Source organism: Rana temporaria, chromosome 7, assembly GCF_905171775.1.
Source record: "Rana temporaria chromosome 7, aRanTem1.1, whole genome shotgun sequence".
In the NCBI taxonomy this organism is placed as follows: domain Eukaryota; kingdom Metazoa; phylum Chordata; class Amphibia; order Anura; family Ranidae; genus Rana; species Rana temporaria.
In genome coordinates, this window is record NC_053495.1 from 25,998,622 (window position 1) to 26,011,882 (window position 13,261).

Here is a 13,261-nt window from a genome sequence, read left to right on the forward strand (position 1 = left end):
AACTGTTTTCTTTGGCACACAGGGGGTGCATCCATGGAGCTGCTTGCTGGTGACCCAGAGGGGGTTGCGCCGGTGGTCACGACTCTTCCTGGATCTGGAACATACAGTGAGGCGAGGGATGACGCCACTTCCGGATTGTGAAGAACCAATAGGGAACGCGTTTATGGAGCATGTGCTCCTTCTTCAGGCCTAACAGGAACCACGTTGGATGAGGGCTTATAAGCACTGATACCGCTGCTGCTGGGTCCTAGAGTCCTATGGCTATGAATATATCACACACATACAGTATATTGCTGGCTTAATGATGATACAGAGAAAGATACACAGTATTAAATTCAGCAAATGGAACGATTTTCGAAATTCGGCCGACCAAACCTTCATGTTGCCGGGAATATTAGTTTCTCTCCGGGAATATTCTTTTCTTGCACATGCGCATTTTTTTTTCTATTGCATTTCTCACACGATTCTCCCATCATTGATCAGAAAATCGTTAGTTTGTTTTAGTTTGTCCGCTGGACCGTATCCGCGGATAAATCCTCTCGTGTGTATGGGGCCTAAGAAATGTTGTGTTCCAGGATTTTAATGTAAGAAAAAGTTAGGAAACCAGAAAAAGTAAAATTTTCTTAAATTTCCCAAAAACTGTTTTCTTTGGCACACAGGGGGTGCATCCATGGAGCTGCTTGCTGGTGACCCAGAGGGGGTTGCGCCGGTGGTCACGACTCTTCCTGGATCTGGAACATACAGTGAGGCGAGGGATGACGCCACTTCCGGATTGTGAAGAACCAATAGGGAACGCGTTTATGGAGCATGTGCTCCTTCTTCAGGCCTAACAGGAACCACGTTGGATGAGGGCTTATAAGCACTGATACCGCTGCTGCTGGGTCCTAGAGGCCTATGGCTATGAATATATCACACACATACAGTATATTGCTGGCTTAATGATGATACAGAGAAAGATACACAGTATTAAATTCAGCAAATGGAACGATTTTCGAAATTCGGCCGACCAAACCTTCATGTTGCCGGGAATATTAGTTTCTCTCCGGGAATATTCTTTTCTTGCACATGCGCATTTTTTTTTCTATTACATTTCTCGCACGATTCTCCCATCATTGATCAGAAAATCGTTAGTTTGTTTTTGTTTGCCGCACGAAAATCGGCTGTTGCTGCAGCCCACTAACAGTGCGAAATTCGTCCGAAAATTCTTTGATACAATTTTCGAAAGAAAATTCTTTTGAAATTCGAACGGTGTATGGCCCTGGCGGTATGATTATTTCAGATTTTAGGTGCTGAATGCGGTACAATTATTTGCAAGGAAATTTGGCGTTTTACATTGTAGGCCTGTAATTCTTAGGAATAACTCACTTAAATCTGATCAAACAAGAGTCTAGTAGGTATCCCGGGTATGAAATAAAAAAAATAAAAATAAAAAATTATAAATTATAATATAATAAATTATAAATAATTATAAAACATAATAATATAATTATAATACAAATTATTCAATAATGTGATCAACTCAAAATCACTGAAATTTGCTCAGTTGCAGAATTGTCGCTGTCATTACTTTTATGTTTTTATGACGAATTTCCCCACAAATCGATATCGCTCAATTCTGCAAGTGATTATAATTTGTTATCGCTGTTTTCTAGCTGCTCTAAAACCATTTTTGACATAAAGGGACACTTTTGGTTGCTATGGACAATCTACAGTTTGCAGGCAGAAAGAACAGTTTTTATTATACAAAAGAACATGTAGGACACTGGGCAGACCACTAGGGACAAGGGGGGGGGGTGTATTTTTTACATACAGTGCTGTAATCTATAAGATTACAGTATACTGTATGTAATGTGTTTGTTTACTTTTTTGAATTTGGAGCTGTTCTCCGCCCCCGTGCGTCGTAACGTCGCAGGGAACGGAGATCGGCGGCACACGGGGACACTGTGTGAATCGAGCGAGGTCCCGCTCGCTCACACAGAGAGGCATCGCTGGATCCAGGGACAAGGTAAGTAAACCATGCTTGTGGATGCTGAGAGGCAAGCCCGAGTCTGGCTCGGGGTTACCGATCGCAGCACAAAAATTTAACACAGAGTCAGACTCGGGAATACCGCCAGGAGGGTTAAGAGAGTATATTGCAAATTAATTAAATTGGGAATTGTGTGTGTGGATCTATGGTTAAGATCAGGGGTAATCAGGGCGGACTGACAACTCTACGTGCATCTGCTGGAACTCATCCTCTGACAGAGCCTGTGTCATATTCCTGCCTTACACCGGAACTGCACCCCCACCGCTCTGCTCACTGGTATCCTCGTAGACCTCAGTCCCCTCTTGGTGCTCCCCAAGTTTCCTATACCTCATGGTTCGGGAGCCATGCCATGTCAAGCTGTATTTGCTTGCACCGCACTGCCTATGCACAAGAATCTCAGGTGCATGTTGGGTAGCCAGCATGCACGGAATTCAGGAAGAAGGACACTGCGGCTTCAGATGCCCACACTGGAGATGACCGCGCTGTGCTGGAACTTCACAAAGTAAAAAAAAGATGCTTCACAAATAAAAAACTGGGCATAGTTTACAGCATACCTTTGTTTCATTGCACGGGGCATGAGTATTCTAGGGGTATTTTAATCTTAAAAGTCATATTTTCGGCTAGAACACTGCTGTAAAGAGATACACAGTGTAGCGCTACCCCCTCAGGAGCCGCTGATTGATTTGGGATCGACGTATTAAGTTACCTCTATGTAGTTGCCTATGGGTGAAGGTAGTGAGTAGAGCAGTAATCGAATGTCCAATCTGTAGATGAAGTTTTCTGAATGCTTTATTTCCAACATGACCAACACATCAACTTAAGGTAGACAGGTTGATGAAAATAGAATAACTTTGCAGTATCAGGCTTTGGATAAAGAAAGCAGTCCTGCCTTCTGTAGTTGCGTCAGTATGTCGCCACTCCAGTCGGAGTGGGTGAAGTGCCCCTGGACAGACCCCTGCCACAGGCCTGGCAGCCAAAGCGTCACTCGAAGTTTCTGGGAGGAACAAGTCTCTGCCACAGACTTGACTCTGATTGAATGTTGAGACCTCTGCCACAGGCCTAGTGCAAAGTTAAATTGAACGATAGAGCAAATCCTCCCAGTAAATCACGTTAGGGTCACCGGTTGACAGCGTGAGTGTACCTGTCAATGTCCGGTCACCAGATCCCCGATGGTTTGTTCAAGCCCCTTTGTATAACCTGCCTCCGGGTTTTCCTCAAGCCGATCCCCCACCGAACAGCACACAGCCTGGGATCTTCTGAAAAGAGGTGGGGACCCTTGGCAGCATCAGCCGCTCCAGGCCAGGAGGGCCCAGAGTCTGGAACTCCGCGTAGCACGCGACCCTAGGCCAGGAAGGCCATAGTGGTATGACGTGCGTACACCCCAAAGGTGGGTGCCGCACCCGGAACCAGGAACCCGTGAAGAACCCCCGAACAACGGCCTATGCCACAGAAATACCCCTCCCCAGCATGCCCCGCAAGGGAAAACTCCTCCAATTGGCCGCTGAGAAGAAGCGGCTCCGCCTGGACCTCTCTGGCGCCACCTGCCGCCCAGAGATGAAACTGCATCCCTGGAACGCAGACTGACCCACAGAGCAATCCAGATTTGGCGACAAATTTAACAAAAAATCAAGAATGAGAGCAACATAATTCTCTCATTCCCCACTAAATTTAACATAGCGTCCTTTCTGAAAGTAAAGGGGCGCTACAACAGAATGTTGTTTCGCCAGTTTTTTTTTTTATTATTATTGAAACAAACAAGCTTATCAATTACAACTTTCTTCTTTAATGGAGGTGTATTGGGCTCAGCAGGGCCAACAAACAAAGCAGACACTTTATAAAACAGTCTTATTTATTAAAGTTCCTGCAGAAATAATTGTTGATCCATAGCAGCCAATCAAAATCTTTATTTAAATCTCCTATACAACATCAGGACAATAAAATGAAACATCAGAATGGTTTGTTGGACAAGAAGTCTTTCTTCAGATATTGCAGGTTACACGGGTCTGAACTTCATTTCTGTGATTTTATAAGAATAATTTTGTCCCTTACCGGATTCCCAAATAACTCCATTTGCATAACTCTCATGTGCTCCCCTCAAATACAGACCATTCAGGTTGGAGTTATGGCATTTTCCATACCACCAAGCACCCTTACAATCTGCTGCACAGTTGGTGCCATATTCATCATTGTCCTTGTCTTTTGTAGTAAAGGGACGATTGTTATGGTATCCAAGAGAGTCACCTGCAAATAAAAAAAATTCAGTTCATTGGCTTTATTCCAAATGCAACCTTCTGCTGAAGTCTTTTCAGGTTGCCTGATGTTGGTTATGGGATTACCAGCAGACAATCTCATAGCTATTTTTTTTTATATAAACTCGAATGCAATTGTGAGGGTGGTTCATACCAGAAGTCTAGAGAACATTTTTCCCATTGTGAATGAAAATGCAAGATCTTGCTATATAGTAGCCCTGCTCTTAATGTAACATTAAAGATTGTTTTTTTAAATTAAAATAATAAAATATGTTATACTTACCTGGTTTGCGCAATGGTCTGCGCAGAGCAGCCCCGATCCTCCACACTTCTGGCTCCTCCTATTCAGTGACTGCCCCCATAGTAAGCCACTTTCTATGGGGGTCTTCGTGCGGGCTCATTCCTGAGCTGCCTTGTCTGTGTCTATTGACACAGGCAACGTGGCTTGGCACCGCCTCCCGCTCACTGGTCACAAAATTTGATGACAGCAGCAGCCAATGGCTCCCGCTCAGTGTTGCCAACCCCCTGAAATGAAATTTACTGGCAGGATGCCAAAAATTTACGAACGGCACCAATTTTTTACTGACACTGCAAAAAAGTACCTAACATTACAGTTTTCACTGCTAAACAGCGCAAATATCAATATTTAAACTATAAACATGTAGCTAGTGCTATCAGCAGTGTGTTTAATTCAAACAAAAGTCAAAAACCAACTGCCGTGCCTCCATTGACATGAAGGTCAGGTTACTGTAAGCCAGCTAGCACAGAGTTCCCCCTTACATCATAGCCTGCAGGATTCCCCCTTACAGTGCAAAGGAACTCTTATGCAAAGGGGAATGCTGCAGATCATGATGTAAGGAGAACTCTGATGTAAGGGGGGGGGGCTCTGGTGACCAGAGACCACCTTCCGCAGCGTGAATACACTAATGTAAGGGGGGGTACTAATATAAATGGGGAACCTTTGTATCAGTGACCCCTAACATTATTGTATTCACTCCCCCTTACACCAGCAAACCCCCTCCCCAGACTGGCCTGACGGCACTGTCACTGACCTCTTAGGACAGGGTACACACAGGAGGGGGGGGGGACAGAGACTGCGGACAGGGTACACACAGGGGGGGGGGGGACAGAGACTGCGGGCATTGTACAGGAGGGGGGGGGGGGACAGAGACTGCGGACAGGGTACAGGAGGTGGGGGACAGAGACTGCGGACAGGGTACAGGAGGTGGGGGACAGAGACAGCGGACATGGTACAGGAGGTGGAGGACAGAGACTGCGGACATGGTACAGGAGGGGGAGGACAGAGACTGCGGACATGGTACAGGAGGTGGAGGACAGAGACTGTGGACATGGTACAGGAGGTGGAGGACAGAGACTGCGGACATGGTACAGGAGGTGGAGGACAGAGACTGCGGACATGGTACAGGAGGTGGAGGACAGAGACTGCGGACATGGTAAAGGAGGGGGGGGGGGGGCAGAGACTGCGGACAGGGTACAGGAGGTGGGGGACAGAGACTGCTTACAGGGTACAGGAGGTGGGGGACAGGGCCTGCGGACAGGTACAGGAGGGGGGGGGGGCAGAGACTGCGGACATGGTACAGGATGGGGAGGACAGAGACTGCGGACATGGTACACACAGGAGGGGGGGGGGACAGAGACTGCGGACATGGTACACACAGGAGGGGGGGGACAGAGACTGCGGACATGGTACACACAGGAGGCGGGGGACAGAGACTGCAGACATGGTACAGGAGGGGGGGGCAGAGACTGCGGACAGGGTACAGGAGGTGGGGGACAGAGACTGCGGACAGGGTACAGGAGGTGGGGGACAGAGACTGCGGACAGGGTACAGGAGGTGGGGGACAGGGGCTGCGGACATGGTACAGGAGGGGGAGGACAGAGACTGTGGACATGGTACAGGAGGTGGAGGACAGAGACTGCGGACATGGTACAGGAGGTGGAGGACAGAGACTGCGGACAGGGTACAGGAGGTGGGGGACAGGGGCTGCGGACATGGTACAGGAGGGGGAGGACAGAGACTGTGGACATGGTACAGGAGGGGGAGGGGGACAGAGACTGCGGACAGGGTACAGGAGGTGGAGGACAGAGACTGCGGACATGGTACAGGAGGTGGAGGACAGAGACTGCGGACATGGTACAGGAGGTGGAGGACAGAGACTGCGGACATGGTACAGGAGGGGGGGGGGGGGACAGAGACTGCGGACAGGGTACAGGAGGTGGGGGACAGAGACTGCGGACATGGTACAGGAGGTGGAGGACAGAGACTGCGGACATGGTACAGGAGGTGGAGGACAGAGACTGCGGACATGGTACAGGAGGTGGAGGACAGAGACTGCGGACAGGGTACAGGAGGTGGGGGACAGAGACTGCGGACAGGGTACAGGAGGAGGGGGGGGCAGAGACTGCGGACAGGGTACAGGAGGTGGGGGACAGGGCCTGCGGACATGGTACAGGATGGGGAGGACAGAGATTGCGGACATGGTACAGGAGGGGGAGGACAGAGACTGCGGACATGGTACAGGAGGTGGAGGACAGAGACTGCAGACATGGTACAGGAGGGGGGGGACAGAGACTGCAGACATGGTACAGGAGGGGGGGGCAGAGACTGCGGACAGGGTACAGGATGGGGAGGACAGAGACTGCAGACATGGTACAGGAGGGGGGGGCAGAGACTGCGGACATGGTACAGGATGGGGAGGACAGAGACTGCAGACATGGTACAGGAGGGGGGGGCAGAGACTGCGGACAGGGTACAGGAGGTGGGGGACAGAGACTGCGGACAGGGTACAGGAGGGGGGGGGCAGAGACTGCAGACATGGTACAGGAGGGGGGGGCAGAGACTGCGGACAGGGTACAGGAGGCGGGGGACAGAGACTGCAGACAGGGTACAGGAGGGGGGGGCAGAGACTGCAGACATGGTACAGGAGGGGGGGCAGAGACTGCGGACAGGGTACAGGAGGTGGGGGACAGAGACTGCGGACAGGGTACAGGAGGTGGGGGACAGGGGCTGCGGACATGGTACAGGAGGGGGAGGACAGAGACTGTGGACATGGTACAGGAGGGGGAGGACAGAGACTGCGGACATGGTACAGGAGGTGGAGGACAGAGACTGCGGACATGGTACAGGAGGTGGAGGACAGAGACTGCGGACATGGTACAGGAGGTGGAGGACAGAGACTGCGGACATGGTACAGGAGGGGGGGGACAGAGACTGCGGACAGGGTACAGGAGGTGGGGGACAGAGACTGCGGACATGGTACAGGAGGTGGAGGACAGAGACTGCGGACATGGTACAGGAGGTGGAGGACAGAGACTGCGGACATGGTACAGGAGGTGGAGGACAGAGACTGCGGACAGGGTACAGGAGGTGGGGGACAGAGACTGCGGACAGGGTACAGGAGGGGGGGGGACAGAGACTGCGGACAGGGTACAGGAGGTGGGGGACAGGGCCTGCGGACATGGTACAGGATGGGGAGGACAGAGACTGCGGACATGGTACAGGAAGGGGAGGACAGAGACTGCGGACATGGTACAGGAGGGGGAGGACAGAGACTACGGACATGGTACAGGAGGTGGAGGACAGAGACTGCGGACATGGTACAGGAGGGGGGGACAGAGACTGCAGACTTGGTACAGGAGGGGGGGGACAGAGACTGCGGACATGGTACAGGGGGGGGGGGGGGACAGAGACTGCAGACTTGGTACAGGAGGGGGGGGGGACAGAGACTGCGGACATGGTACAGGAGGGGGGGACAGAGACTGTGGACATGGTGTACACAGGAGGGGGAGGACAGAGACTGCAGATGTGGTAGGTTCCTTCTCTGCTCCCCTTCAATATCCTTCTGTGCCCCTGAAGTCCACACAGGCACATCTGTGTGACAGGCAGTGTCCTCCTTCTGTGTCCTAGGACTCCTATTTCTCCACAGGGCAAGGCATGCATTGTGACCCCCTTCATGGCTTCACCCCCCCCCCCCCAGTCCTTACAGGCAGTGTCCTCCTTCTGTGCCCTATTTCTCCACAGGGCAAGGCACAGACATCAGACAGGCATGTGACCCCCCTTCACGGCTTCACACACCCCCCCCCCGTCCTCTCATTTATCGTCCTCCTCGCTGCTGTGCGAGGCAATAGCACCGCCGCCGCGCCGAGAACGAATACCGGCCGCTCAGCTGCTTCACTGACATCAGACAGGCATGTGACCCCCCTTCACACACCCCCCCCCCCCCCCCCCAGTCCTGACAGGCAGTGTCCTCCTTCTGTGCCCTATTTCTCCACAGGGCAAGGCACCGACATCAGACAGGCATGTGACCCCCCTTCACTGCTTCACACACCACCCCCCCCGTCCTCTCATTTATCGTCCTCCTCGCTGCTGTGCGAGGCAATAGCACCGCCGCCGCGCCGAGAACGAATACTGGCACTCAGCTCAGGTTTAAAAATGGTGCGAGCCGCGCCATTACTTTACTGCGCATGCGCCGCCCAGGCCGAGTATGTACAAATTTTCCCGAGCTTGGCAGGCTTCAGGAGCGGCGCATGCGCAGTTGCCAGAGCTCCCCGCGGCCATCATTTTTACGGGCACTGCTGCCCATAAACGGGCTTTAACGGACAGCCCGAAAACAGGCTCAAATTACGGACTGTCCGTAATTTAACGGACGGTTGGCAACACTGCTCCCGCTGTTATCAATCTGCTCAGTAAGGAGGGAGACAACAGCGAGAGCCGCTGCTATTGTTCACATCGCTGAATGGAGATCAGGTAAGTATAAATGGGGACTAGGTTGATCCTGCAGCACAACCTATTTTGTTACATTACTGCCTTTGGTTCAATGTTTTTTTTATCTGAATTATATGTGATGGATCAGAACACAATAGTCTAAGTTGGTGAAGTAGAAAAATATATACATAAAACAATTTTTCAGAAATAAAACAATGATAATTGGCATTTGCATATATATTCACCCGCTTTTGTTATGAAGCCCATAAAAAGCTCTGGTGCGACCAATTACCTTCAGAAGTCACATAATTGGTGAAATGATGTCCACCTGTGTGCAATCTAAGTGTCACGTGATCTGTCATTACATAGACACACCTTTTTGAAAGGCCCCAGAGGCTACAACACTTAAGCAAGAGGCACCACTAACCATTGACCATTCAGGTCAAAGTAACAAGTTCACTTCTAATGTCAGCTGAGGGGATGAGAGAGAAGCTTCTCCTCACTGTGTATGTAAGCTCTAGACATGGGTGCAATATTCTGAAATTCTAAAATTCGGAAATCAGAAAACTCGAAATTTTCGAAAATCCGGAAATTCAAAATTTGGGAAATTCTAAATTTCAGAAATTTAAAATTTCGAAAAAACGCAAATGCTAAATTTTGGAGATTCTAAATTTCAGAAATTCAACATTTCGAAATTCGAAAATTCAGAAATCCAAAAATAAGAATGAAAATCCAAAAATTCAAAAGAACGAAAATCAGAAAATAGGAAAACAAATCTGAAGATTCGAAAACTCGAAAATCTGAAATAACTAATAATAACGTAACTATTACTAACTATTAAAGTATAGGTATTGGAATTTCCTTTCAAAATTGGCTGTTGGTGAACGTAACAAATACAAATTTATCCGAAGTTACGAATTATCTGTAATAACGAATTGAATCCAATGTAACAAATTAATAATAATAAATAGCAATAATAATACATTTTATTTTATATATATATTAGGGTTGTCCAGATACCGATACCAGTATCGGTATCGGGACCGATACCGAGTATTTGCGGGAGTACTCGTACTCGCGCAAATACCCCCGATACCTAAATAGAATACTTTCCCCCCCCTTTCCCCCCCGCCGCTGCCGCCGCATCGCGCCGCCGCATCGAGGGACATGGCTAGAGGAACATTGCTGCATATGTGAGGGACATGGCTGCATATGTGAGGGACATGGCTAGAGGGACATTGCTGCATATGTGAGGGACATGGCTAGAGGGACATTGCTGCATATGTGAGGGACATGGCTGCATATGTGAGGGACATGGCTAGAGGGACATGGCTGCATATGTGAGGGACATGGCTAGAGGGACATTGCTGCATATGTGAGGGACATGGCTAGAGGGACATGGCTGCATATGTGAGGGACATGGCTAGAGGGACATGGCTGCATATGTGAGGGACATGGCTAGAGGGACATGGCTGCATATTTGAGGGACATGGCTAGAGGGACATTGCTGCATATGTGAGGGACATGGCTTGAGGGACATGGCTGCATATGTGAGGGACATGGCTAGAGGGACATGGCTGCATATGTGAGGGACATGGCTAGAGGGACATGGCTGCATATGTGGGGGACATGGCTGCATATGGGGGGGGGACATGGCTGCATTTGGGGACACATTTAAAAAAAGTATCGGTATTCCGTATCGGCGACTACTTGAAAAAAAGTATCGGTACTTGTACTCGGTCCTAAAAAAGTGGTATCGGGACAACCCTAATATATATATGTATGTATATATATATATATATATATATATATATATATATATATATATATATAATATTATTATTATTTAGTTTTGTTCCATTTGTTTAGATACAGCATTCTTTATTTCGGATAATTCGTAACTTCAGGTAAATTTTGTATTAGTTACGTTCACTAACAGCCAAATTTAAAAAGGAAATTCCAATACCTATACTTTAATAGTCAGTTATTATTAGTTAGTTTGTTATTATTTTGGATTTGTATTCTAATTTCCGAATAACCAAATGTTCAAATTTCCGAATTTTCAAATTTCCGAATTTACAATTTTCCGAATTTATGAATTTCCAATTCTGAATTTCCGAATTTTTTGAATTTCCCAAAAAACAAAAACAAACAATTTTTTCGGCAGTGCACATGTCTAGTAAGCTCCAACACTGAGCTAACACAAGGTTTTCCACCCAGGGCTACAGTAAGTGAATGTAGTGGCTGGGAGCAAGGAAGTAGCAGAGAACGTGGATTATTAAGAGAATCCGTTTTTTACACTTATCGGACAAACTGACGGGTTCATTTTGAAGTAGGAAGTAGTTTAGCCCATAGGAAGGTATGGATTGTAGGGCTTACTATGTGGAGCCAGCGGTTTGTGCAGCGCTGACATTATAAATGAGTAGCTGATTGTGTTCTAACTTTGGATTTGTGTATTCAATTGTTTGAATACCAGCTTTAGAACAACCTACATTTTATATTTTTACTTTTTTGGGGGGGGTCTCCAATTGAAATGGTATTTACCTGCACTGCCTCCAGTAAAAGCTCCGATCTTCAGCTGGTAATTGTCCTCTTCTCCCAAAATGGCAAATGAAGCATAGGCAGCAAAACTGAAATTATTTTCATAATCAGTCAGGTCAACCCGAAACTCATGTGTTCCTGCAGGGAAATATATATATATATATTTGTTATTCAGTTATACTGTAGCAAACACTGGGTTGACTTTTCTTTAAAGCATCTATGCACAGGTAGAAGATTGTGTGGACTTTTTCTCAGTCCTGGAATTCCCAGAACAGTTCTAAATTCCTAGTAGGTGAGCATTCGGGGGTGGGGTTCGAGCGGAATCAAGAACATTAGCTAAAATTTCTGCCAAGTTTTGGAACTGCAGTATTGATACCGTAAGTAGACTACATTATCAACAAATCTAAAAATGCGCATATGTGTGAGAAAAATTCGAATTTTTTTAGTAGGTTGAAAAATGTTAACCGTAAGAAATCTTGTAGTGAGCTCTCTTCTCTGATATTGTTGATCTGGGCACACCCTTCTCGTTAGTACAGGGCTTCCGTGAGCCGATCATGACAGTTCATCCGATATTATTTTATCGGACATGCACGAAAATTTTCCTCGTACGATGCCAGATCGTACGATTTTCGTTTGGTCAGTACAGTTGTCGTCCAAAAATACAACACAAATACATTACAACACATGACATCACTTCCGATTTTTGTTTTCTGTCGTACGAGAATTTTCGTGACTTTAGTAACTTATACAATTTCTAATTGCGACTAGTAAACGGAAAAAGTCGGACGATCTGTCGTCCGATTTTCGGATCATGTGTACGTGGCATAAGACATTAGTCTCATAAAAGATCTAGGCACAAATAATGGGCACACATGTGTAAACCTAGTTACACCACTTGTACCTACAGGTAAGCCTAAAATAAGGCTTTACCTTTAGGTACTGTAAATATGTGATGCATACTAGTCCATTTCTCTTTTACTTTGCAGGGGGGAAAAAAGAGGAAATTAAACCCATTATGTACCATATGCTTTTTTCAATAAACATTGTAATATTTTTGTACATCTTCCATTGTGCCTTTAACCACTTAAGCCCCGGACCATATTGCTGCCCAAAGACCCAAGGTGTTTTTACAGTTTGGGACTGCGTCGCTTTAACAGACAATTGCGCGGTCGTGCGACGTGGCTCCCAAACAAAATTGGCGTCCTTTTTTTCCCACAAATAGAGCTTTCTTTTGGTGGTATTTGATCACCTCGGCGGTTTTTATTTTTTGCGCTATAAACAAAAATAGAGCGACAATTTTGAAAAAAATTCAATATTTTTTACTTTTTGCTATAATAAATATCCCCCAAAAACATATATAAAAAAAAAAAATTTCCTCAGTTTAGGCCGATACGTATTCTTGTACCTATTTTTGGTAAAAAAAATCGCAATAAGCGTTTATCGATTGGTTTGCGCAAAATTTATAGCGTTTACAAAATAGGGGATAGTTTTATTGCATTTTTATTTTTTTATTTTTTTTACTACTAATGGTGGCGATCAGCGATTTTTTTCGTGATTGCGACATTATGGCGGACACTTCGGACAATTTTTACACATTTTTGGGATTTTTGTAATTTTCACAGCAAAAAATGCATTTAAATTGCATTCTTTATTGTGAAAATGACAGTTGCAGTTTGGGAGTTAACCACAGGTGGCGCTGTAGGATTTGGTGTACACTGT

The 13,261-nt window shown here is 47.1% G+C and overlaps 1 protein-coding gene across 2 annotated transcripts in view; it reads right to left on the reverse strand.

The window, feature by feature from the left end:
- Nucleotides 1–3,741: 3,741 nt before the first annotated feature.
- LOC120945177 (ficolin-2-like) overlaps nucleotides 3,742–13,261 on the reverse strand; it is a 31,112-nt gene continuing 21,592 nt past the window's right edge. For both annotated transcript variants that reach the window (XM_040359103.1, XM_040359102.1), the window contains 2 exons: nucleotides 11,546–11,680; nucleotides 3,742–4,267 (listed from right to left, as the gene is read on the reverse strand). In XM_040359103.1, the coding sequence (XP_040215037.1) occupies nucleotides 4,020–4,267; nucleotides 11,546–11,680 (383 nt within the window). In that variant the 3' untranslated portion in view covers nucleotides 3,742–4,019. The remainder of the gene's footprint in view (nucleotides 4,268–11,545; nucleotides 11,681–13,261) is intronic.